Below are 27,320 nucleotides of genomic sequence, written 5' to 3'. Positions count from 1 at the left end.
ATGTGTATAAAATTGATGACTAATAAGGACCTGCTGTATAAAAAAATAAATAAAATTAAATTAAAAAATTAAAAAAAATAGACCTTATTTAACAAGAAAAAAAAAAGACGATATGGGCAGTAAGAAGATGGGGGCAATAAGAAGATATGGGCAAAAGGCTGCAGAGAAGGTCGCCTTTTTATTTAAATATTTTGATGATACACATACAAATACAACGTTTCTTCCATAGGACAAATGTAAAAAGTAATACAAATCACTTTCAGGAACAAAGAAAATCATTTAGAAAATGTGGTGACTTTATATATAGGGACGTTAGGTTTTTTAAGCCTGTCTGAGGAGGAAATTTAAGACCAAGTTTTGTTTGGAGTACATAGGTCACATTCACATTTTCACACAGTAGTGATATTCTTGTTGCAGACTTGGCAAAAAATAACTACTAAGTCTATAATGAAAAAAAAAAGCAAAAACAATTAGTACGTAGAGAATAAAAAATTTATAGCATGGAACAGTGACCTTCATTTTGTCCACAGGCTTATGGTGTTTAAAAATTTTTGCTTTTTATTCATACACATCAGTGGGAGTAAAAATGTATAAACCTGTTGCATAACACATTTGTAAAAGTGTGCCACAAAATGAATTTTTAGAGATTCATTTTCCTAGTAAATATATTAAAAATTCATGAAATCACAGTCTTTAAAATTTATGGAAATTATTTTGTTGTGGAGGATATTTATATAATTGATTACTGATATGCACTTATACTTTGAAACCTGAAATGGATCATTTCTTCAGGGAGCAATAAAAATACTCTATTTATTTGGCCAAAACACCCAAATCATTTTTCAGAAAGAAAGGCAAGATGTACAAATTCAGGTCAGCTATACAATATTTAATATTCCATGTAGTAAGCCATGACCAGCTAGTCAATGACTTTGAGATATGGAATAAATCATAATTTCAAACTCATAATTATAGAAATTATAGGGTCTTTCAGTATTTTTTGCAAGTATAGATAAAAGAGAGTAGCTTCTAAAATTCAGTTTAGTTCTACAAATATTGATTTGGCACCCATGGTAGGCACTGAGGATTTATAGCAGTGAAAAGGGTTCTTACCACCATGTATATAGTTAATTTAGATGTACTAAATTAGAAGAAAATGTATCCTGAGTTTTTTAATAGTATATTTTCCTATAAAAAATAAAGTGATTTTATATTTATGAATTTTGCCCTGAATTATTCTACTGAATTTGAAGTATTTAATATTTTCATGATTATTGAGTGACAAAGGGAAGGTATAATGCCATTTTTGAGGTCATACAACACACGCACACACACACACACACACACACACACAGTTACATGCACAGAAACACACAATGTGTGTTCTTACCATGTCAGTGTTCCAAAATTCAATTAACTTTACGTGGATTGAAGGGCCTCTAGTTTTAAGGAAATCAAACAAGCAAAACGGGTCACTCAAACTGTGCATGTATCTTTGGATAAATAAGTTGTTGATAATCTGCTAGGTGCAGGAACGTATGGAATACAAAACAGCAATGTTAAATGTTAACATGGTAGGCAAAGAGGCCCACTCAGTTTCATGGGGGGCTTTATCGGATGGCTCATGAACTGGACACTTTGTTAATTTGATAAAATTCTTAGAAACCATATTTATTCTCTATTTAACTTGCTTTGTGAGTATAGTTTGGCCATAAGTCACTCAAAGGCACCTAAGTCACAGCATCATCATTATGCCCCCTCAGTAAGTCCTGGGGCATTTCTGAATTGCACTCCTAGAAGCTGAGACAGTGAGGTTCTCTGCATATTAGTGACTGAGAAAAATTCGAAGCCCAAGGTATATGTGCTTCTTACATCTGTAAGGCTCATGAAAAGCCAGGTCCTTTGAAAACATGAAATGAGTCACTGCTAGCTAAACTCTGGGGCAGTGTATGGTTAGGATAAGGGCTGCTGGACTGTGCTAGACTTGGAGACCCTGGTGGAAGATGTGGTTATTGTATAATTAGAATGACTAGACTCCTCGAAGCCCGAGTCTGGCAGAGGGCCCGGGACTCCAGCTCCAGAAACCACAGTCTTTTTGGCCATTACAGAGGTTTCGGCAGGAATCTGGTAATTAGATTGCAGAGTGGAAGCTGGTGTTAGCACTCTTTCCATCACTGTCACGTTCTGTCCTATGGCTATACTGTGCGCGGCCAGAGGGGGCTGCACACTGGAGCTGGGGGTGAGGAATCGCTCCCTTTCCCGCACCATAACATAGTGTGCGTCGGGCAGATGTGGGGTGCCCTCCAGGGGGCCAGGTGTGCCCCCGTGAGGCTGGATGACTCTCTCGGTAACCATGATGCTACCCTCACTAGCGTACTGCTGCTCTCCCAAAGGGTACGCCGGGGCATAGACCCGCTCCGTCACCATCAGGCCTTCGGACTGTCTGGGGTCCAGGACCACAGTGCTCAGTGGCACCGTGGAGCCCGTGCCATAGGAAGTTTCTGTCACTATCACGTTACCAGAAGCCAATGGATCTGAAAGCGGTGCAGCTACCTTTTGAGCCTGCCTAGAAGACACAGATTTTTCAGTGACTATTTCCTGAGTGACTTTCTCTGTGTTTGCTTCATGCAAAGGTTTTGGAACTTGAAAGCTCCTACCGGAGGGATAAGTATTCTCGGAATTAACCCTGGTTTGCTCATAGAATGAATGTGAAGCTGCCTTCACATCTGTTTCTCTCATAGGTTTTGGCCTCTGCTCGATTTCTGTATCCATCTCTATTTTTTGACCCAAGCAAACTTCAGCGAGTGTTTTGAATTTCAATCCTAAGTCATCTAAGAAGCGGTCATCTAGCTCTCCTTCAATAAAACTGCAACAGCCAATGGAACCCTGGAGAGAGTCAGTTTCTTCCTGAGAGTAAACCAGAAGGCAATCTTTGGCTGTGTGCATGTCATCTTCCTCGGTATAAGAGGCAGCTTTCTAAAATGGAAAGAAAAACAGGCATATGATGAGTGACGCACTTCCTTTAAGAACAAGACTCTAGATTCCTGCTCAAAATGTTTAACCTCGGTCTTGTAGTTAGACAAGAAACACCAGACAAACACAAATTGAAGGACATCCTACAACAGGACTGGCCTGTATTCTTAAAAAAATATTAATATCATGAAAGATGAGAAAGGCAGAGGGCACTGTTTCAGGTTAAAGGAGACAGAAGTGTCATGACAACTAAATGGAAAGCACAGCCCTAGACGGGAAAAACAGTGGCTATAAAAGACATTATTGGGATAAATGGCTAAACTGAAATATGCAATGTGTCACTGTTCAATCTCTGTACTGTGGTAATGTAAGAGGATGTGCTGTGCGTGTGTGGGTGTGTGGGTGTGTCTGTGAGAGACAGAGGCTGTGACAGAGAGACGGAGGGAGGGAGGGAGAAAAGGCAAAAAGCAAATGTGGCAAAATGTTAATATTTGGGTAATCTGGGTAAAGGGTATATAGGAGTTCAAACTTTCTATTATTCTTGCAAATTTTCTGATGAGTTTGAAATGATTTCCAAATTAAAAGCTGAGCACACATACATAATCAAGACTGGTTCACGCAGGATTAGAGCAGAGAGGGAAAAAGATACTGAAATAAAACAGGACACCAGAGTGGAGCCTGGCAGTGAGATAGGAAATGGATGAGAAGTGCTCTTCCTTGACACTGACCAAATTACCATTTCCCCGGCTACTTGGGGGCCAGCAGATGGTATGAAAGAAGGGCGGATGGGAGGGAGCAGAAAGTGGGAAAGAACTCAGGTAATTTGCAGCCATGCAGATGGGAGGGGACAGAAATAAACTGGCCTCTGTGGAAGCCCCTCCCCTCACTCCTCTCAAGGGTCCTTCAGGTCCCTAGCAATCTGACTCTGCCCATCCCATTCCCAGGCATGACCTTGTTCTCAAGAGAAGCTTCTAATTTCTAATCCCAGGCATGAGCTTTCTGACTGCATCCCATCATCTTTCCTGCAACTTTCCTTCTAATTTTTTATGAACCACCTCAATAGTGAACCAAGTACTTGCCTTCAAAAGAAAACAAACGGACCTAACAGATTGTGTTTTTTAGGTCACATAGTCTCTCCCCTCCCACCCTACCCGGCGCACCCCTATCAAGTCTGCTCCTGTAGAGGGACGGCACTTTCTGACCCACCGGCATCAGCCTGGTCATGTGACTCGCTTTGGCCAATGAAACGTGAGTGGGAAAAGGCAGTGGCTTTGGGGGTCATTGCCAGGTTTGGCATTGCTCTGTTCCCTGCGCCCCAAGGACGCCAGCTTCCTGGGCATAAGCTGTTCTCTCAGCACACATCTTGGAATGCGGACCACATGGAGCAGAGCAGAGCTGCATGGAGGGGCAAAAGCATGAATGTGGGAAATATGCCCTGGAGAGAAGCAAGATCGTGGGGTCATTTGCTGTCACCACATAATTGAGCTGACTGACTGACCCAGTGGGTCACACCTCTCCTTTCTCATTGCCTGTAAGCATTCTCTTAACGAAAGGAACAATGTCCCATTTAGATCCAAGAAAATGATTACCCTAATAACATCACATTCACATAGAAATGCCCCCCCGCTCCCCGCCAATACATAAAAACCAACACTTACTTCAGTGAAATAACTTCTTAAGAATTCCTCGTTCACTGCCACCGCAGCTGCTCGAGCTCCGGCCACTTCTCTAGAAGCCCCCGTGGCTCTCGTGTTCCTAAGGGTTTCCGTGGTCATCAAGGCTCCTGTCGTCCCTGTAACCTGGGTGGCACCCCCTGAGACGAGGCTCCTGTGTTCTTCCCATTGGCCGTCCACCTTGGACATCTCATGCTGCCCTTTGATAAAGGAAGCGGAGCTGCTTCCTTTCACGGTAGCATCCTTGGTTGTCACAGCTCCTGTTCCACTGCCTACAGCTGCACTGTCTCTGTGGTCTGCCCCTAGAAGAGGCAGCGCTGCCTGTGAGAGCAAATACAGCCGAGTCACGGATGGTCAGTACGGTCGGTAGAAGGGCCTGAGCTAAGCGAGCGTATGCAGGGAATAAGATATTTCCGCAGAGGCAAATTAGGAAAACTTTGCTTGAATGACTTCTGTTTTGAGTCTTCTGAAGATCTCCACTCTACCTTCTGGTTTTGTTAGCTGATTTTAACCCAAGGAGAAAACAAAAAACTTTAAAGTATGGTCTCAGCCCATTCACTCTACTGGCACCAGTGGCATTTCAACTTTCCTCTAGAGTTTGATGCTTTCTTTTACGGTTCTAGAACACTTATTTTGTTTTATATTCTGGACACATGGTTGCCCCGAATAAAGACTACCTTTCCCAGCCTCCGTTGCTGCTAGACTAAGTTCCGGCTAATGGGATTTCAAGTGGAAATGGTGTATGCAACTTCTGGGATGTGTTCTTAAAAAGTGGTTCCTCATTTTTCTTCCATCTGCAGGCTGGAATGTGGGGATGGTAGCTGGTGTCTGGAGGGTGGGGACAGCAGGAGAGTGGAACTCCTCCATGGAGGAACAGGAGAAAGGAGGAGCCTGGGGCCATGCCGTGGAGGAATCATCATATTGGTCCCAGTCGGCCCATGTTTATATTTAAGCCACTGTTATTCCGAGTTCTCTGACACTTGATACTAAATCATATCTTATTAGGCAGGATGCTTATGGCAGATGATGATGAAGAGACCCCCGGGTGAAGAAGCAATAGAGAGATGATGGGAGATGGCTATTAAGTAGGTAGGGGAGGGGATTTTGCAACATTTTACAACTGTCATGGGGGTTGTGGGTGCCCCTCTGCCGGCCCTATGCATCGTGTGGAATGGAAATGGAGAAGCACCTGGCTGTGGAAGACATCCATTTAATACCGGGACAAACATTTCTACCTAAATCCTTACACACTCTTCCTCTCTTTAACCTTTGTTCTACATTCTCGGTGTCACTGCCTGATGCTGCTTCTACATTCTCTGTAACTTAGGACCTGTCAGGGTAGAGCAAAACCACCTCAGCTCTGTCCTGGCAACAAATACAAAGTAAGTTGTTATTCGAGCCCTGTGTTTAATGAAGGCATGTGAATGAAATCTGTAGTAACCACTTTACTCTCTCATGACCTAAGGTGTTAGAAACACTTCCCAAGGCCCCTTTAAAGCAGAAAAGAAGACATGTTCTGTTGACATCTGATTATCTGACCTTGTCTTCAGGTGGTGCCCCTTCGTTGTTCCAAGGATGCAGCATCTCTATGGTACCAGGGATGGGGGTAAAGCCTTTGGTGCCCTTCCCATAATGGCACCTCAGTAGTAGAAGCGGTACAACTGGACAGAAACAAAATTGAGTACAGATTTTCAAATTTATGTTGAATAATTTTGGAATTTGCGTATCACTTCCTGAGTTCAGTCTTCACTTATTTACAGCCCTATTTTTCTGTTTTTCTTTTCTTCCCCTGATCTAACGTCACCAAGCCTGTTTCGGATGAGTTATACCAAAGCCTAAAGGCAGGATGAGGGAGTCTTACGGATTCAGAGTTCTTGGCCATCACCAAGACTGTGGTCAACAAGTGGAACACCGAGACTGGATTTGATACTATCCAAATCATCAAAACCAACTTAAAGGCTGAAATTTTTGTTTTTTTTTTTAAACCACTTTAATTTTTAATATGAGAAAATTCACCATCTAATATATATATATGTGTTAAAAAAGAAATCAGAAGTCCCTAAGGGTAGAAAAGCTTTAATATATTCAAATATTCTAGAACATTAGAACTTCTATAATACTTCACCACTTTACCCTAGAGTAGAATTTGGCAGAAGGCATGACTCACTGAGGTTCCAGTTAACCTTTGAATTACCTAAGTACTATTTTCTAAAATGATTCCACATTAAAAACCCTTAGAATATATATAACATTTCATCTAGAAGTTAATAAAATTTCAGAGCTCCCTCCTTCAATTTTATTCTACCTCCAGGATGAAGTAAAGGCCAATGCTGGCCCCTTGATCAACAGAGTAAAGAATTAACCACATCTGCAAGCAGCCCACCCCAAATTAGCTTTTATTGACGCTCCCATGTGGCAGCTTCCAAGGAAGAGCTGACTACTCCCTAGGCTCCTTATTATGTAATAGTCACTACAGTTACTATGCGTAATGAAAAGACTGAAATCAGCCAGGGGTAATTCAACAAATATTTATCAAGTGTCTGCCATGTGCGAGGCACCATGTTAGGTGCTGGGAAATCTGAGATGAGAAGGCAATGCAAGGAATCTCCAGGTAAAAGATGTAGTCCTACCTACCTATAAACTTGGTAAGCTGAGACAAGTCATTTACCATCATGTCTGTATTTTTACCCATTAAATGGAGATGATGGTATAAAAAAAGTGCACTATAAATTGTTGAGTGCTGTGCATTCAATTGAACATCTACTAATGGCTTTGACAAGCTCGTCTTCTGACACTGTAATAACTGAGGCTGCCCTGGAGGCGTTTCTCTGCCCCTGAGCAGGGGTCAAGTGGACTGGTGCCACACGACCCCAGGCTGCAGTCTTCTGTTCTTCAGTGAAAGGAAACCCAAGGTCGTTGGAGGGCGTGCAGGGAGGGGATGGCTGGTTGTCACTGTTGGGAAACATACAAGTGCTCAGAGGGTCTGGCTCCTGTTGGTGCAGGTGAAGGGGCAAGCCGAGCAGAGGGTCTGGGGAGGTGGAGCTCTGACAAGATGAAGGTGAAAAGCAAGGATCGATGGGAAAAAGATGAGTTTGTAAAATAACCTTGTAACCATAATCTCAATGCATGCAACAAATCTTTTCTGACAGCTTTCTATGCACAAGGTGCTGTTCGCGGCACTGGGTATGGAAGAACAGATGACATCCCTCCCTCATGCAGAGCTTATCAAAATGGAGACACCAAAAAGGTTTAGGTTAAAAGGGTGTACAATAACCTCGGTTATTTAAATCAGGAGATGATACATTCTTATAAAACAAAATTCTGAAGAGCACTTCAATAACTTTTGGTGAATTTATCACTGATCAATCCTTGCTTCCCTACTCACCCTCAATAGCATTCTAGCATGATTATAGAAAAACAAAAGAAATCAATGAACTACCGTAGTAACAAAATACTAAAAAAAAAAAAAACCCTAAAAAGGCACTAACATTACTAAAAGAGCTAAGGTGTAGCTTTGAAAATACTAACATTACTAAAAGAGCTAAAGTGTAGCTTTTAAAATACTTATGAAAAATAAAATAAAATAAAATAAAAGACTTACGTAGCAAGAGCAGAAGGGCAAACATTATAAGCGCGATTGCTGCAGGTCCGAGGCCAGTGTAGGAGTCATACTGCATTTCTACACAGCTACCGCCTGCCACACACTTGCAGACTGTGAGTTTAAGGACCTGCTTTTCAGGGCAACTGAAGCCTTTACTATCTGCAATCAGCAAGCAAATGTCACTCCTCCCAAGCATTCGTTCCTTTCGTTGCAGTAGCACGCTGGTACCTGCAAGGACAAGATAAAAAAGGAAATAAAAATGAGTGATTACCAAGGAAGGGCAAGATTAAATTACAGAAACATTCTTTTAAAAAATTTATTGAGATATAGGTACTTCCCTAGTGGCACAGTGGGTTAAGAGTCTGCCTGCCAGTGCAGGGGACATGGGTTTGAGCCCTGGTCTGGGAGGATCCCACATGCTGCGTAGCAACTAAGTCTGTGCGCCACAACCCCTGAGCCCGCGCTCTAGAGCCCATGAGCCATAACTAATGAGCCCTCTTGCCACCACTACTGAAGCCAGCGTGCCTAGAGCCCACGCTCTGAAACAAGAGAAGCCACCACAATGAGAAGCCCGCGCACCGCAATGAAGAGTAGACCCGCTCACTGCAACTAGAGAAAGCCCGCCCACGGCGACGAAGACCCCACACAGCCAAAAATAAATAAAAAAATAAACTAAAAAAAATTTATTGAGGTATAGTTGTTTATATTATATAAGTTTTAGGTGTACAACACAGGGATTCACAAGTTTTAAAGGTTATACTCCATTTATAGTTATTATAAAATATTGGCTATATTCTCTGTGGTGTACAATATATCCTTGTAGCTTATTTATTTTAACGTAGTAGATTGTACTTCTTCATCCCCTACCCCTATCTTGTTCCTCCCCACTTCCCTCTCCCCAGTGGTAACCACTAGTTTGTTCTCTACATCTGTGAGTCTACAGAAACATTCTTTAAGAGCTAATAGTTGTTAGCTCCAGTTAGAAGCTTTATTATGTCATAACTTCTCTATTGAATTCACACTGTGTGCTTGATGAAATTAGTCCACATATGCAGGTGAATAGCAAAGGATCAGATGTGGACATACCTTCCTTTTATGATGACTAATGTTAACAAATGTGTGTGGTTTACCAGATGCTAGGAACTCTTCCATGACTGGGATACAGTGACAAACAAGTGGAGAGGTAAATGACATTTCCATCGAATGACCTTTATTTTACTATTTCTTTTTTTTATTTATTTTGGCTGTGCCGGGTCTTAGTTGCAGCACCAGGATTTTCGTTGCGGCATGCGGGCTCTTAGTTGCGGCATGTGGGATCTAGTTCCCGGGCTAGGGATTGAACCCTGGCCCCCTGCATTGGGAGTGCGGAATCTTACCCACTGGGCCAACAGGGAAGTCCCCACATTTTACTATTTCTTAAAAGAACTTTATTAAGGCAATTTTCAAACAGATGTAATCCAGGAAAGAGCATAATTAACTCCCATGGTACCCATCTCCAGCTTTAATAATTTTCAACAATGGGCCAATCTTGTTTCATCCAGTCCCATCCTTTTTGTTCCCAACATTGTATATTTGAAATTTTTCAAATTTCACTGTATATATGAAAACCTGAAAGAATAGTACAATGAATATTGATAAACCCTTCATAAATTGTTTACATTTTACAACAATACTTTCTCTCTACATGCACACTTTTTTCCCCCTGAACTATTTCAAGGTAAGTTGCAGATCTCATGAGGTTCTTCAGCATAAATCTTCTAAGACCAAAGGATATTAACCCTTTCAAGAAATTCATTCTTGATATAATAATATATTTAATATATAACCCATATTCAAACTTTTCAACTGTTGTAAAAATGCCCTTTATAGTTCTCGCTCTTACTCTCTCTGGCTTTTGTTTTTTGTTTTTTTTATGATCCTGGATCCAATCAAAGATTATGCCCTGCATTAGGCTGTCACCTTAGTCTCTATTAATAATCTATAACAGTCCTAACTTCCTTTTGGCCTTTCAAGACATTGACCTTTTTGAAGTCCACTTATTTTAAAGGATTTTCCACAGTTTGAATTTGTCTGACTGTTTCCTCATGATTGGATTCAGGCTACACATTTTTGGCAAGAATATTACACAGAAAGTGTTGTGCAAATGACCTTTTATCTTATTTTTTAAAAAATCTGACTGATGATTATTTAAGAAATTTTCTTTCAACATGAATAAAAATAATGACCAGTTTTCCCATGAGTAAAAATAACAATCAGTTAGAATAGTTTAAAACTTTTCTTGATATATGTATAACATTTATTAAAAAATAATTTACTTGCAAGGCAAAGATGGATGAATACAAAGATAAAAAATGAGGTGTTTGGGAGGTTTTATTGTTTTATTTACTTATTTCTGGAAGTAAGAGATATCCTCTTCTCATTTTAAGGTCCATATTTTATGGAATTTGATCTCCAAAGCTAGAAATATACTTATTAAATCATCCCCAAAGCTCTGAAGAAGTGAGGAAAGCATCTAGTCATTCATTTAAGGAATATGAGCTTATCAAAAGAAATATAGGAAAACATGGCCTGGAAGAATATAACTAAATTCATGATTGGCTCTGAGGGGAAAGATGGAAAGGGGAGGAAGGGCACAAAGGGGACTTCTACTTTGTCAGTGATCGTTAAAAAAAAAGGCCTGACTCAAATACGACAAATTGTTAATATTCTTTTAATTCTAGGTAGGAGGTACAAAGGTATCTGCCTTATTAGTCTCTGTAATTTTCTGTACTTAAAACATTTCCCAAATAAATAAAATAGTTAGGAGCTATTTATTATCACGATAGTTGGTCGGTCATCTCATTATACAGCCAAGGAGAAAAAAGCCTGGGTTACAGAGCCCTATCTCTCTCAATTGTCTAGATATATACAGTATAAGCTCAGTGATTTCCTGTTATAACACTCTAACATGTATGTGTATCCTAAAGAGTTTTATGTTTCTAAGGCCAGGAAAAAATTCAAGAGCCCATCAAATTCAAACATCTTTATCTTTAGACAGAAAATCCATTGTGTATCCGGAAAGGCAACAGAACATAAAGGTAGTGAGTAGAGACTCCACAGCTGGAGTGCTTGGGTTCAAATACTAATTCCAGCTCTTCAACTAGCTGTAACTTTGAGAATGTTAGTTAAACTTTCTGCACCTTTGTTTCCTCATCTGTAAAATGTTGATGACAGTAATGCCAAACTCCTAGGGTTGTTAATATTAGTAAAGTGCTTAGACCAGTGCCTGGCATTTCCTAAACATCACATTTCTTAGATAAAAATAAGTAAGTCTTGGAATCCCAGCAAGTTCAATGCAACACACATTTACTATCTTAGTCAAAGAAAGGCAAACTCCAATCAAGCAGTCAGCCTAGGTGGGAGTCCCAGACTTCTGTGAGTACAGAATGAGATAATGTGAGCCAGGGGACCAACCCCGTCGTGAGTCTTGAGGCCTGTGACTTAATTACCATAAGAAGAATCATCTGAATATCTGCATCCCAGGGCTCATGCTAGTTGAAAACTTGATCTTAAGTAACCTCAGTTAATCAAGATGGTGATTGTCACCCTTACTGTGGAGACCACTTGAGTTAACCAACAACATAACTATCTTTTGCAAGTGGGTACATAAACCCTTAGAAGATTCAGAATTAAGTATAGCAATATTTAAACAAACTAAAGACTTAGTTTTAATATTTTTGCATTGTAAAGAAATTATTTGCATTTGTTATTATATTTATACACTTGTAATATTTTAAGGACAATTAGCCCTATTAATGTGATAGCTTTGTAACTCCAATTTAAAATGTGTAATTATGTTACTAATTTAGATTTATGGTTTTAGGTTGAAATACCACTGGTTTGTTCAGTATTGGACCATTGAAGAGGATTTCAGATGTGATGTATTTATAAGTTAAATTTACTGGAATTTTGGAGGATAGGAATCACAAGAAAGTTTTATTTGTTAATTCAGATCATTGAAATACATACAAAGGAAGCCAAATATACTAAATTTATAAATATATTGAAATGTTAAAGGTGTTTAATTTGTAAATTGGACCAAACATGACTCAAAGCCTCTTAAAATGACTGTAAAATTTGCCAAGCCTAAGAAAACAATAAACTTAAAACTTAAGAAAAACTGGGGTATTACATTTAAAACTTTTCTGAAACGAGCACTACCTGTTTGAAACAAAAAAAGCCTTCTGGATAGATTTTTCTACATTTGAAACCACCTTGAAGGAAGCCAATAGAGCACGTCAATAAGGGGGTATGTCCCAAGATACGGATTTATGCACACGTCCTTCTGGCATGGGGGGTAAGGGGACAGACAGACTCCTTTCCATGTTTTGTCCATCACTGACCAGCTTTGTAACTTCAAACAAGCTATCTAACTCTAGTTAAGCCAAAGTTTCCTCAGCTGTAATCAGGGAATAATGTTATGGGGTAAGAAGTAAACATGATAATGCATATGAAGGGATAGCAGAGTGCCTGGCACATGGTATATGTATGGTAAGAGTTACTTTTAATGGAATCATCGTTACCATACATCAAGATTTTTAGAAGGCACCTACTCTGATTGCTGTGCTTAGAAAGGCAAGGTATCCCTCAGCTTACGAGACAACTACTTCAAGAGCGATTTGGAGACTACCCAGCTACTTTAAAGATATTAGATATCTATTTTCCTTCACTCTCTCCAAATAGGATATTTATTATTAGGCAGATCAAAGACACTATGCCTGAGGTTCAGACCCCCTTTTATAAACTCAGTTGTATTGGAAATATAATTCATGCAAAGAAAAAAGCCTGTATTATAAGGATTTTAGATTTCTATCATGTTTAAACATATAGTCCAGTGATTTTGCTTACTTTCTCGGCTTACTATTTTCCACCTTTCTGCCATTCCAGCTGGTTTGTCAATGACAGAGAAACTGAAAGGCCAGCTGTTTTGGGGTCCGTCCAGGTCCTCTGCGGTCACGTTCACGTATAGCACGTCATCACAGACGGTCTGCACGGGGTCGACCAGTGTGGGACAATTGTCATTGATGTCTTCAACCGTGATAATAATAGTGCCAGTGATGGTTTTTCTAGGATATTCTTAAAAATAAGAAAAAGATAATGTATATTCTGGATATACCGCTCATATGGACATAGTTTGAATTCTCTTGCCAATTTGGTAAGGAGAAGGTAGTAACCAAATTAGGATGCTTTCTATCTTAGATGTTTTCATATTCAGATCAAGTAGTATCTTTTAATCCACTAAATAAGTAGAAACGTTAAGGTTTACCCATTTGGCCTTCCTACAAGATCAAAACAAAGGTCTCTGATGCTGGAAAATAAAATCTAAATGCACATAACCAAGAAAAAATGTCTATTTAATAACTTACCTTCTGTCATAGCCAAAATCTTTGCAGTGTATGTACCATTTTGGACATATCTGGATTCATAATCAGGAATTTTTACAAGTCTAATTTCAGAGGTGGCAGAATTCACAGAGATCCAATTGTCTATATCTTCAAATTTGGCATATCTGTTAGAAAGCAGACAAAACTAATTTTGAGTTCTGGATAAATTGAGACTATCTACAACTAATATCTACAACTCTTTTAAGCTTAATTTCTGCTTTATTATATATGTTCTTATTACAGGCATTAGTTTGGAATGTTTTTAAATTTCTTGAAACTATCCTAAAAGCCCCTCTGTTTACTGTGTATCACACCTACTTTGGACCCTTCCTTATTTCTGTAACATACCCAAGACATATGTGCAAGGGCGATGGCCCTTGCCTACTCACCGGGAGGTTTACGAGTTGCTCTTCAGTCTGTCTTACAGCTTTCAATCTAGTTTTCCTTAAATTTGGAGTTAACCTTGGAGGATAACTTAGTCACCCAACAAGAACTCGTGGAGAAAAGCAGTTTTACATTCTATTATTTATTGGCATATTATCAATATTGAAAAATATCAATTTAAAAAAATCAATGACTGCCTTAAACGGAAGTACTTTAAATTTGGGGATATTGTTGATTGTTCAGAGCAATAAGCTTCTTTCAGTTAGACATGGTTAAAAGTGAAAACAATGCTGATAATGCGATTTCTGGGTTTATTCCTTCAAAGCAAAGGAGAATTAGTGCAAAAAGAGACAGCTTTGGGAAGGCAAGGAGAACATTCATAGTACATTTTCAGAAATATATGTAATTTAATACTATCGAGCTGAAAATGTATCGAAATATAAACCAAACATATGAGAATTTGATTCAACCAATCATATCAATGATTTATTTTCCATTAAGTGGCTGTTTAGGCATACAAAAATGAGTGGCTAATGCATGGCAATATTTGTTTATAGTGACTATTTAAAAAATTTTCAATTATACACTCGAACTAAATTTTCCTGTCTTTTAATATTTATACCAGTAAATGATGATACATTTGGATTTTCACAAATATTTCTGAATCTCATGGCTGGAATTTTAAAGCTTGATCTTAGCTGCTGTCAATGTTTTCCCACATAATGCTTATAACAAAGACAAAGTTAAGGTAATAAGAATCACATTTCACAATGGAATGTTTTGTGTGGTCTCATTTAAGGGATTTTCTGTTTTCTATTGTGAAAACTAGACACCATTCAAAGTAGGATAGCAGCTCACATGTCATGTCAAATATCCATAACAACTGATGCATATGAATAATCAGTAAAAGAACAAATTATGACAAAGTTAAGAGAGTGATTCTTCTGCTGTCCTTATCAGCATTTCTAAATTAGGTGAATACTGGAAAATTATTTCACTTAGCTGTGCCTCTCATTCCTTATCTGTAAAATAGTAGGTTTGAGTTAATCTTTAAGATCATTCTTATTCTAAAGTTCTGTAAGTGTATGCTAAAAATAAAATACTTTTTTGAAAAAAATTAATTAATTTATGGCTGTGTTGGGTCTTCGTTTCTGTGCGAGGGCTTTCTCTAGTTGTGGCAAGCGGGGGCCACTCTTCATCACGGTATGCAGGCCTCTCACTATTGCGGCCTCTCTGGTTGCGGAGCACAGGCTCCAGACGCGCAGGCTCAGTAGTTGTGGCTCACGGGCCTAGCTGCTCCGCGGCATGTGGGATCCTCCCAGACCAGGGCTCGAACCCGTGTCCCCTGCATTAGCAGGCAGATTCTCAACCACTGCGCCACCAGGGAAGCCCCAAAATAAAATACTTTTGAGGAGTAAAGAAACATGGTTCATTATTTTTCAAGGAAGAACATATGATCTTTTGATACAGTCATAACTCTTACTAAAAACAGCAACCAAAATTAAATAGTTAGATGGAAATAGAAGTTTCACAATATTGTTGGAGGATAATTAATTAGAACATCTAAGCCTCTCAGGGGACAGTGCGAGGAATCATAGGGAACACTCATTCTCAATTCTGGGGATTTAGGTGGGGACTGCCTTCTTAAGTTTAGAGCCATGGAAATAAAAACTAGACTATAAAACTCGAGAAAAGCTGGACTGGTTCCTGAAGTTAAGGTGGGCAAAAAGGGGTCACCAAGACATTGCAGAAAACACAATGGAAGCTGTCTGTTAACATTATTTTGGAAAAAGGTCACTTGCTACTATTGGCTGATGGATTCCATGAAAAGGAGATTCACTAAAAGGAAAGAGATTGTTGAAGAGCTTCCTCCATATTCCCATTCGTGCTGCTATGGTTGGCCACACATCTAAATACAATGTTTCATGAGTGCTGGCACCCAGGGACATAGGCCTAAGGAGAGTGAAGCAACCGACAACTCTGGCACCGACAGCAGGAAAACAGAGAAGCTGTTGTGCCTCGGGTGGCAGATGAGGATTCTTAAATTCAACCAAATGACTACAGCTAGGTAGAACTTCATAAATAATAACTCTGTAGAGAGTCATCTTTTGATGGCATGGCTCTGAGATCTAAGATGTAAATTCACTTTGAAAATGTGAATGGATCTTGCAAACCTAGGTGTCGCTACAGAGTGGACACAATCCAGCAGCTTCCAGCACAGGGGCGGCATTTAGTAGGTTTTCAATAAGTATATTCTGAGTAAAGGTCACCATGACCAAGACAAGCATTACAAAAGTTTCATCAATCCCTAGCCCAAATAGCCTGGTTTAAATGAAGATCAATTTCCAAGGCTTATGAGCAAATGAAACTGGATTCCCCATTATTAAAATACATTATGCAGCTATTTTTATTTCTCTTAACCAAACTTGTATAAAGTGGAATTTGCAGTAAATTTTCTTTGCTATTTTCTTATCTCTAATACTCTTTTAAGACAGATTTTAGAAAGTGTCTTTCTGAACTTTCTCTTTGTTGCTTTTTAGCCTTCTCTACCCAGAATTGTTTTGAGGTGAGCAACCCAGCCTCTGCTTCATACTAGGGTGGTGGAGGAAAGGGGATCCTGGGAAAACTCCTCTTTGCCTCTCAGTGACATGTACAACTCTAGGAAATTTAATCTATAGACCTTTGGGTGATTATAATGGCGGGGTTCGAAGGAGTGAAGTGTTAAAATTTCATTACGAGTTTTGAAAACAGGCATTCAAAGTCATTTAAAATGATGAAACAATATTCATAACTATCTCTTACTTTACACGGGCTACTTGTCCAGTGTCACCATCAAAAGCTTGAAATTTTCCCATTATCTGGCTTTGGCTTGATTTTTCCACGCTCTCGCTAGTGTGAAATTGGATTATGCTGCTTTTAAAATAAATGCCTTCTTTCACATTTTTCACTTTGACTTTGATCGGAATGGATGTAGGCTTATATTTATTCTTAACTGATTTGTGAAAAGCTGCTTTATTAGTGACAATAACGCTGAAGTCAAGATTCTTCATTTCTTCATAATCTACTTCCTAGAAAGGCAAAATCAAAGGGAATGCTTTTAAAAGGGAAAACAACTAGAATACACAGTGTGGTTTTAGTGTCAGATTATAATAATTTAAAACATGAAAAATACAGCAGTACTGAGTAGTCCAACTCTTATATTGGTACCATGCCATTAAAAAGTCTGTCAGTTTTGATGTTCATAAATGTTAAGGATGTTTAGGAAGCATCCCCAATTTATTTAAGGTCAAAATCATTTAAAATGTATACATTTTTATTTTTAGCAATCTGAAGTGATTTTTTTTTCCTTAATAAAAAAAAGTTAATGGACATCCAGTATTTAATATTCCTTAAAATGTGTTCCAGGGGTTTGTTCTGGTGAAAAGGGCTACATAAGTAGCAGCAGCACTGCCAGCTCTATCCCATGGCATATCATAAAACCGAGACCTCCTGTAGAAAAAAACAGCTATTTAGCTTTGTTAAGCCCAAAGATTTTCAAATTTGTTTAAACAGAGAATCTAACCCCCTCCTTTTTAGCATAATGTCTATTAATATCTGGTTTGCTATTAATGCCATAAAAGATTAATCCTCCTCTAAACACTTTGATCTTTGTGAATTGAGGTATGTATCAAGTACATTTGATATAATCAGTTTATCACTCTATGCATATTTTATGTTCCAATTTGTCTATTTTCTTTTTAAAAACATTTCTATAGTACTCTACTATTTAGATACACTTAATTTACTTAGCCATTCTGTTATTAGGGATTTCGACTATTTGCAGTCAATACTGCTCTGAAGGTTTTTATACAAACTATTTTTCCCCTGTTGAGCTACAGAGGGAAGAAGTACCCAGTCAAAGTTTATGTAGGTCCTGTTGCTTTTTATTTCTAGTGGTCCTGACCATTTAGATGTACTGACTGACAATTTTTGCTGTTTCTTCAGTATATCATTAAATATATTACGTGTTTACATGAATTACTGCAATGTTCACTTTTGGTTTTGGATGATTTATTATGAAATCTGTTTTCCTCTCTATAGACTTCTGGATATATAACTTCCGCCTCCTTTATTATATGGGTCACTGTGGCATTGGGACAATAACACAACACAAATTAACAACAGAAAAATACACTCTTTGTGACTGTAGACTCCTTGTGAAAGTTATTGTCTTTTTAAGTTGCTCTTGAACTTCACACACTTATTTTGATGGTATGATGTATGCCGGATGAGAAATAAAATCTTTCAGCCATATGTCATTAGTATTCAAAGACCACGGAAGAACAAGACAATGGTAAAAAAAAAAATGAGCTAGGTACTGGCGACATAAAAACTGTTTCATGGTGTTTGTTATAAATAGCCATCATGCTCCAAAGAGAATGGAAAATTTTTTAGCATCAAGAGCAATGTATGAGGGCATATACCTCTCTTTTTGCAACTGTTAGCATATTTTATCACTCCCATTTTTGCTATCTTCAATAGCATTAAAGATACTAAACTTATTTGTTAACACAGCTGAGGCTTTTTCTCATGTGATGATTTACTATCTCTGTTTCTACAGTTTAAAGTATCTATTCTTCTCCTGTAGCTTTTTTAGACTGCTTTATTGAGGTATGATTTACCTACAATGAAATTTACCCATTTTAAGTGTAAAACATGAGGAGGTTTCATAAACCTATATGGTTTTGCAAATATCAAGACTGTTGGTTTTAGAACACTTCCATCACTCCCCAAAAGCTCCTTTTTGCCTATTTGTAGCCAAATCACAACCCACCCCAAGCAACCACTGATCTGTTTTCTATATAAGCGCTTTTTGCCTTTTCTAGAAATTTCACACAAATAAAATCATACAGTACATAGTATTTTGTGTCTGTATAAAATAAAATGTTTTTGAGGTTCATCCACATTGTAGCATGTATCAATACTTCATTTCTTTTTATTGCTCAAGAGTATTCCATTGTATCAATAGACCACATTTTATCTGCTCACCAGTTGGTGGACATTTGGACTGTTACCATCTTTTCATTATTATGAATACAAGCCACTATGAACACTTGCATGCAAGGTTTTTTGTTTTTTTTTTTGTAGATGTATGTTTTCATTTTTCTTGGGTGGATAGCTAGGACTAAATCGTTAGGTCACTGGATAACTACTCTATGTTTAACTTTTTATAAAACTGCCAAACTGGCTCTACCATTTAATGTTTCCACTGGCAATATATAGGAGTTCCAGTTCTATATTCTTGCTGATACTTGGTGTTGTCAGTCTTTCTTTGATTGTAGCTCATTCTAGCAGGTGTGCAGTGGTAGCTCACATAGTCTTAATTTATATCTTCTCTAATGACGAATGATGCTGAGTATCCTTTACGCACACATTTGCTATTTGTATATCTTCTTTATCTAACTTCCTTGTCCATTCATTTGAATGAAATCTGATTACCGCCTTTATAATTTGGAAGTGATTCTTTATACAATTGAAAAAGTAAATTTGTAATATTCTTAATCTGTTGCTGTCATTTTAATACTAAATTTACTATTTTTTTCATGCCCCCTTTGATAACCCCTTTTTGTGCTACCATGGTGCACTGAGGATATTTCTATTATTCATCACTAAGTGATTGTTTCTCCTTATGTGTATTACTGGCTTTTTATCTCAGGCATCTAGCATGGTTGCACCTATAATCTATGACTAAAAAGTATGCTTAGTTCTGTATAAGCAGGTAAATCTATTTCGTCTCTGATGCCATTATCCATGTATTCAGTAATCTTAAAATGTGTCTTCCCTTCAAACATGAGCTAATCTTTTTCTATTTTCCTTTGCTTTACAAAAAGTAATCTAAATGCATACAGTAGCCTATTGATAAATGGTATCAATAATTATTACTATGAAACCTCGTTAATTTTTCTCTATTCGGTTATACATTATCATCATTCCTCTTCCTGCTATTAGGGTGTACCAACTATGCCATATATTAAGTTTTTGTAAAAATGTGGAAACCTCTGGAATCAATTTTTGTCTGTGACTTAATGAAACAGTATTTTGAAAGCTGTAGCTTTGCTTTTTATTTTAAAATCTGATAAGGTAATCCTACCATAAACCATTTAAACATACACTGATATTCTTCTTTACTTCTTCTGTTAGATAAAGATCCATCCTCTAAGTTTTGTTTAAGAAATTCTGTGGAAGTAAGGGTTTTAATTGTTTAAGACCCATATGCTTAATAACACTATTAAATTTTTGTTCGTTGATTCAATTAAGCACACATAACACTGTGTTTCAAAATGTGACCCTCCTACTACTGACATTAGAAACACAAAAAGTGTAACCACTTACTAACCACAGAAATTGGGCAAGTAGGGATGGCTCCTATCTCTACAACTGTGGTGCCAGTTAACTGATTATGAAAAGTACTTGTAAATATGTGGAGCTCAAAATATATCAGTTTCCTCCTCTGGACCAACTTCCCCATTCCAGTTTTGAACACTAAGTACTTACCTTAATAAGGGTCACGATTCCTTCATTAGTTTGAGTATCAGTTTCTATGTGGAAATAACCCCCTTCATTTCCCGATGCAAAAGTAAAATTGGCTAACCAATTATCGGAGCCTACTTCATCTGCATCGAACACTTTTATGCGTAAAACTTCTACATTGGCTTTGTTTTCTTCAACTGTTCCTTCATACTGCAAAACATGAACAGGCAATTTTTATTCTGAGGTAACACAAACCTAGGTGATATATTTTTAGTTTATGACTAAAATATACATAGGCATGTTTGTTATAAAAATAATAGTTACCACTTTATTTTCGACTACAGGTATATTGTCATTGACGTCCAAAATACGAATCTGAACTTGAGCTTGTTTTACTGGCTTATCTGTTACTTGTCCATGGCCATCTCTTGCTTCTACCATCAAAGTATAGCTGCTGTGTTCCTACAGGGAAATAAAAAATATCCAGCTGGGGTGAAAATGAATGGCTCTGTCTTTCTGGTTTTAGTTCACTTTATCATCAAGGGAATGAATCACAGTATATTTTATTCATAAATAAGTTTCATGATCTGCTGTTAATCCTGTGAAGATGCTGTTTATTTGCCATCAGAGCTTTTCTAGAAGGGCAGAAAAGCCTAATGCAGTTGTTGATATCGAATTCTTAATTATGTCATTGGTGATATTTATCAGGAGATGAGTCTCTCCTTAAAATAGTCTGAGCACAAAAGAGTGCATTCAAAATGTAGTTTGCGCTATACTGGAAGTGATGGGACTCTAGGACTTGGTTTTTTCTATACCACACATCATTTTCAGCTAAAAGTTAAGCCAGGAAAACTTAATCCCCCAAGAACACTTGACCAGTGAGGGCAAAACTTGGTGAGCTTTGTCCATACATCCCAGGAGATTAGATTCTTGGAGAACGTGTCCTAGAGAATAACGTCTCAGATGTTACTCCAAAGGGAAGCCTCTCTTCCACGTGGTCCCCTTCCGATGGCTCCATTCAGTGTGGGTGTTGTTTAAGGAGCCGGGCAGCCAGTGCCAATGCCTGGGGACCCTGTGCTCAGTGAGAGGCAGGACAGCAGAGGCTTTGGAACCAGCTGGCTGGGTTCCAATTCTGACTTACTAGCTGTGTTGGACACACATTATCCCTTTGATCCTTGGTTTCCTTCTATGTAAAATGGGGGTAATTGTATCTGCTTCACAGGGTTTACAGGTGAAGTTAATTTGAGTTAATCCACGTAAAAGGCTTGTAATAGCACCAGGCATGTGGTGAGTGCCCAATAAGTGACAGCCAGTATTTTCTGGTTAAACTTTCCAGAGACAGAAGCTCATTAAAAAAAATCACACTACTAATTCAAAATAGTACTTTTCCATTCTCATTTTATGCAAAAAGGTAGAGTAGAATTTTAGGAGTAATAATATGCTTTAATTTTACAAAGACCTTGATAGGAATGTTGAGCACCTTCCTCTCCGTCTCTGGCCAGAGTCAAATCATTTTTCCAGGTAATACAAAACACGCTGACTGTGCCTGGATGATGATTTATATTTGATGACAATACATTATTCTTTGGATCATCAACATTGTAACTATGCATGCTGTTAAGACCTTTATGTATGTAGCATTTAAAAAAACGTCTCTCTCCCTTTTTCAACTAAAATGTTCCCTTTGACTTAGAAACAAAAAATGAAATGTTAGAGAAAGCACCCTTTTTAGGAAACTGACTCAAATTTTCCTCCAGTTTGGGATTTACTCTTTCCTTTACAAATACTTCTATTACCCTAAATAGGCCTCCTATTTCAAACTTTCTTCCTCCCTCTGTATATGTATTAGTATACAGAAGATTATTAGTAAATATGAAAGATTCCTGATGTTTCATTATAGAGACACAAATTAAGGAACATTGCTTTGGAACTCTCTAGCAAACAGATCCTGACTGGAGAGGCCCTAGGACAGTGCTTACGTAATTTTATATTTTTTAGCAGCCACAGTTAAAAAAGTAAGAAGAGGGAATTCCCTGGCAGTGCAGTGGTTAGGACTTGGTGCTTCACTGCCGGGGCCCGTGTTCAATCCCTGGTCGGGGAACTAAGATTCCGCAAGCCGAGTGGCGTGGCCAAAGACATAAATAAATCAACATTAAAAAAAGTAAGAAGAAACAGGTAATACTAATTTTAAACAAATATATTTCATTTAACCCATGGTATCCAAAATATAATCAATTCAACATGTGATCAACAAAAATATTATTAAGGTGATATTTTACACATTCTTTTTTTCATGCTAAGTCTTCCCAATCTGGTGTATATTTTCCACTTACAGCACATCTCAATTTGGACTAGTCACATTTCGAGTGGTCAATGGCCACATATGGCTGATGGCTACCATATTAGACAGCACATCCCTAGAGAAGGATCATTCCGAGTTATCCTATGAGTAAGTACCATAGACCAAAGTCAGAAAATTAGCAAAGAATTAGAGAGAGAATAACTGGAAAGACAGAGGAGAGCTGAAAAGAGGAATAACATAAAATATTAATTTACCTCTCTGTCCAAGGTAATACTGGTTGTATAAACCTCTCCTGTATCTTTATTTAGGTAAAACAATGGAGAATTAGCAGGCTCCTGAGATACAATTCTATAGGAAATTTTAGAATTCAGAGTGTTGGGCTCATCTGCATCTGTTGCGGTGATTTTCATCACAAGTGTATCTGGCATCAGAAACAAAGGTGTCCAAGATGAAACTCAACTTTTAGCATACTTAATGTATGTTATTATTTTATTTATAATATCAACTTGTTCCAAAAAGGATTCCAGGTATTTATCAAAATCAGTTTACCAAGATCAAAACATTTAATTGTTTGAGGAAATAAGTGTGAATGGAGGTAGGAATAGGAAAAATAAGGTGAGGGTGAGGCTGAGGTTAGTACATACAATTCTTAGGATGAAGTCCTGAACACTTGCTATAGGAGGGTCACAGATTTGTTTATAATAGATCTAATAACCCATACAAAGAAAGAAGAATGAACAGATACAAATACATGCTTATGAAAATATAAGCAATTCAGGAGAAGCATAGCTATTCTTTACATTCTGATCAAAGAGAAATCTCTCCTGCATTTAACATTTGCATTGAAGTCTGACAGTTGAAACAATATGTCAAAGGTCAGCAAACTACTGCCAGTGAGCCAAAGCCAGCCAGCCACCAGCTTTTGTGAATAAAATTTTATTGGAACACAACCATGCCTATTTGTTTACATGTTATCTATGGCTGCTTTCCTGATACAGACTAAAACTGAATAGTTGCTATAGAGACCTAACCTATCACATCAATCTACCACATCTCTTTGAGGGTAAAAAATTTATAACAAAAAAGCAGTTCCAAACCTAGAGCAATACGTTTATTATTATTTGTCCTGTGGGTAATACTCAGCCTCCACTAAGACAGAGGTTTCAGTGTTCAGTCACACAATGGGGATAAATTGGCCCTGGATATTCATTCATAAAAAAAAATAACCTCTTACTTGCTGCACTCAGCTCTTCAACAGACCCAACAAAGACGTCCTGTGTGAACACTGGCTCATTGTCATTGATGTCAAGAACTTTAATTCGGAGTTCTATTGGTTTCTCTAAGTTGTTTCCTTTCTCATCCAAAGCATAACCAATTAGCTGAAATCACGACATAAATAATAGAAGGGATTAGATTTAAGCTGAGGTCATTCAAGTACCATAGTTTCAAAACAATAATAAAACATATCATAATTATTACCCAAGAAGAACTACAAACTAATAAATGTAAAATTGTTCTTCTTACCAGGAAAAATGGTGTTTCTTCTCGATCTAGAATGGCGGTAATGTTCAATTCTCCGGTGTTTTTATTAAAGACAAACACACCAAAAGGTGGCTCTGTGATCCCTTTTCCAGTGTATTTGTATGTAATTTTTAGCTTTTTTTCTTCTGCAAGATCAGAATGTATCTAACATAAAAATAAGAAAGGAATGCCTCAAGTTAAACTCTCTGTAACTTATAGGTAATTGTTTTTAATGGAAAATATCGCTCTGAGGCTGTCAGATGTTGATGGGTGGAGGGTGGGCGGTGCACAGGTGCTCCAGAGCAGAGGTATTGGTGTCAGAGGACCTGGTTCTGGTTCTGTCTCAGCCACTCACCAGGTAGTGATGCTGAGGCAGTTACCTACCCTCCTGTGTCTCAGTGTTCTTATCTGTAACCTGAAGAGACACTACTGCCCACCTCTCAGGGTTGTTATGAAATTAAGGTATCATTAGGGGGGGTACATCTTGGTGGGGGTGGATTTTAAATTTAGCACATAAGGTAAAAATTGCAGAGTCAAAATCACCTTTATAACTCCGTTCGATTATCAGGACAGTAGGAATAAGGCATCCTTCCATAGAAGGGTTAAAATAGTCAAGTGTTTGCCTGCTTGGAATGCTTCAGCAAATCAGGGTTTCTAACCTGCTGGGTCTTCTGTAGTTAACACTTTCATCCTCTATAAACAGCTTTATTTGTATCTGTAATTCATTTGTTTGCCATTTCTGTATCTCTCATTCTTCATTAGTAAGTGTGTCTCTGTGGCCTCCTACTGGATCCTCAATTTCTTTTCTTCAGACATCGTTGAAGCCATCACCACCCACCTGCCTGGCCAATTCTTTGTCCTGAAATCTCAGAATTAGCTACACATTCTTCCCAGAGGATTCTCAACATGCACTGGGGCTGGGGGTTGCTGCTGAGAATGATCAATGCGGCTCCAATCTCCTGCTACAGCTGCTCTGCTCCAAGAGTGGAACGGTGATCCTGGGGCAGCCCATGATCACTTCTCACTGAGCTTCTCCCTCTGTTTGTCTTTCTCGTTCTCTGTGTTTCTGTTTGTCTGTCTCTCTTTTTTTGCCAAGTACATGCATATACACACACATGTGCATGTGCATATACATATATACTTCAGTATTTATAGAGAATATTCTAGATCTCTATGTGCTAATTATATGTATTATATAATTTCACTTACGTTAAAAATAAAACCAAACTGTGTGTGGACATAACAGTTGGTTTGTATATATATGTATTCATGTAAGAGTATGTAAGTATATACATACTTATGTATTTCACAAGACCTGGAAGATACTAAACTGTTGACAGTATTACTCCTAGACAGAGAATTTGGAAAGTTGGGGAAATATAAGATCTTTTGCTTTTTATGTACATTTTACTCTGAACAACTTTTTTTTTTCACTTTTTTTCCAGCTTTTTTGAAATATAATTGACATAACATTGTGTAGGTTTAAAGTGTACAATGTGATCGCTTGCTACACATATGTATTGTGAAATATTTACCACACTAGGATGAACAACTTTTATAATTAAAATTAGTAAGAAAAATAGCTAACACTTATCGAACCCCAAAGAATCAATGCATTTTAGGGAAAGAATGTGTGAAAGAATGTGTGAATGACTCAGATTTCTCATCAAACCAAACCAAAGCAAACCAAAGCAAACCGAAAAGCTTAACTCCTTATATACATACTATTATTTAAAACTGTAACTAAACATTTAGATTTTAGAAGGCTTCTATGAAAACAACATGCTGCTGGAAAAAGGAAAGTGTTGTCTTCTGTTCTGTAGCTGCTCCTTCTTTTAAGGAGCTCATCATGTATAATGTTTATAAGATGGGAAAGATGAAGGACAACTTGCATTATGAACAATTATTCATTCACACAAATGTTTACTGAACACCTACTGGATGTTGGCACTGCTCAGGGCACGGGGCATGAGCTGTGAGCCCTAAGGTCTAAGCCCCTGCCCTGGGGGAGCTTACACTCTACTGAGGGAACCAGACAACAAGCAAGCAATTTATGACATAATGTCCTGGAGGCGAATGAGCTATAAACTGAGCAGAACGAGAGAGGGGACTGAGATGGGGTGAGGCCGGGAAGGGAATTCTTTCGGGAGCTAACTCTTGGCTAGAGGCTTGATGCTGTGAGATACTGCAGATATCTGTGGGGAGGGGGTTCTAGGTAGAGGCAACAGCAAGTGCTAAGGGTGGGAGGCTGGAATGGCTTGTGTCAGCTTAGGGAGGTGGCAGAGTGGGGGCTGGGGGCTGATAGGAGCTAAGGTCAGAGAGGAGGTCAAGGCCAATGAATCCCAAGAGTTCTTGTAGGCCGCGGTGAGGAGTTTACTTCTTCCACTGCAGTGGGCAGCTGTTGAAAGGGTCTCACTAAGGGGATGCTTTGATTTGTCTTCTCAAAAGATCACTCTGGGGCTTCTCTGGTGGCACAATGGTTAGGAATCAACCTGCCAATGCAGGGGACCCGGGTTTGAGCCCTGGTCCGGGAAGATCCCACATGCCATGGAGCAACTAAGCCCGTGTGCCGCAACTACTGAGCCTGCACTCTAGAGCCTGTGAGCCGCAGCTACTGAGCCCATGCGCCACAACTACTGAGCCTGCGAGCCACAGCTACTGAGCCTGCGCTCTAGAGCCCGTGCGCCACAACTACTGAAACCCGCGTGCCTAGAGCCCGTGCTCCACAACAAGGGAAGCCACCGCAATGAGAAGCCCGCGTACCGCAACAAAGAGTAGCCCCCGCTCGCCACAACTAGAGAAAGCCCGCGTGCGGCAACGAAGACCCAATGCAACCAAAAATAAATAAATAAATTTATAAGAAAACCAAACCAAAACAAAAAACCCCCAAAAGATCACTCTGGCCGCTTTCTGGAGAATGGACTGTGGTGGGG

General features: G+C 38.6%; 1 protein-coding gene across 1 annotated transcript in view; it reads right to left on the bottom strand.

The window, feature by feature from the left end:
• Positions 1 to 169: 169 nt before the first annotated feature.
• The window catches only part of DSG2 (desmoglein 2), a 48,670-nt gene continuing 21,519 nt past the window's right edge, over positions 170 to 27,320 (bottom strand). The window contains exons 4-15 of the mRNA XM_028480599.2: positions 24,391 to 24,552; positions 24,101 to 24,245; positions 23,121 to 23,287; positions 20,889 to 21,026; positions 20,589 to 20,774; positions 16,857 to 17,122; positions 13,653 to 13,795; positions 13,135 to 13,362; positions 8,248 to 8,475; positions 6,186 to 6,307; positions 4,632 to 4,967; positions 170 to 2,976 (exon numbers count right to left, since the gene is read on the bottom strand). Coding sequence (XP_028336400.1) covers positions 1,954 to 2,976; positions 4,632 to 4,967; positions 6,186 to 6,307; positions 8,248 to 8,475; positions 13,135 to 13,362; positions 13,653 to 13,795; positions 16,857 to 17,122; positions 20,589 to 20,774; positions 20,889 to 21,026; positions 23,121 to 23,287; positions 24,101 to 24,245; positions 24,391 to 24,552 — 3,144 coding nt within the window. The 3' untranslated portion in view covers positions 170 to 1,953. The remainder of the gene's footprint in view (positions 2,977 to 4,631; positions 4,968 to 6,185; positions 6,308 to 8,247; positions 8,476 to 13,134; positions 13,363 to 13,652; positions 13,796 to 16,856; positions 17,123 to 20,588; positions 20,775 to 20,888; positions 21,027 to 23,120; positions 23,288 to 24,100; positions 24,246 to 24,390; positions 24,553 to 27,320) is intronic.

This window comes from Physeter macrocephalus, chromosome 19 (genome assembly GCF_002837175.3).
Source record: "Physeter macrocephalus isolate SW-GA chromosome 19, ASM283717v5, whole genome shotgun sequence".
In the NCBI taxonomy this organism is placed as follows: domain Eukaryota; kingdom Metazoa; phylum Chordata; class Mammalia; order Artiodactyla; family Physeteridae; genus Physeter; species Physeter macrocephalus.
Note: the sequence above shows the minus strand (reverse complement) of the source record. Positions and strands in the feature narration are given on the sequence as shown.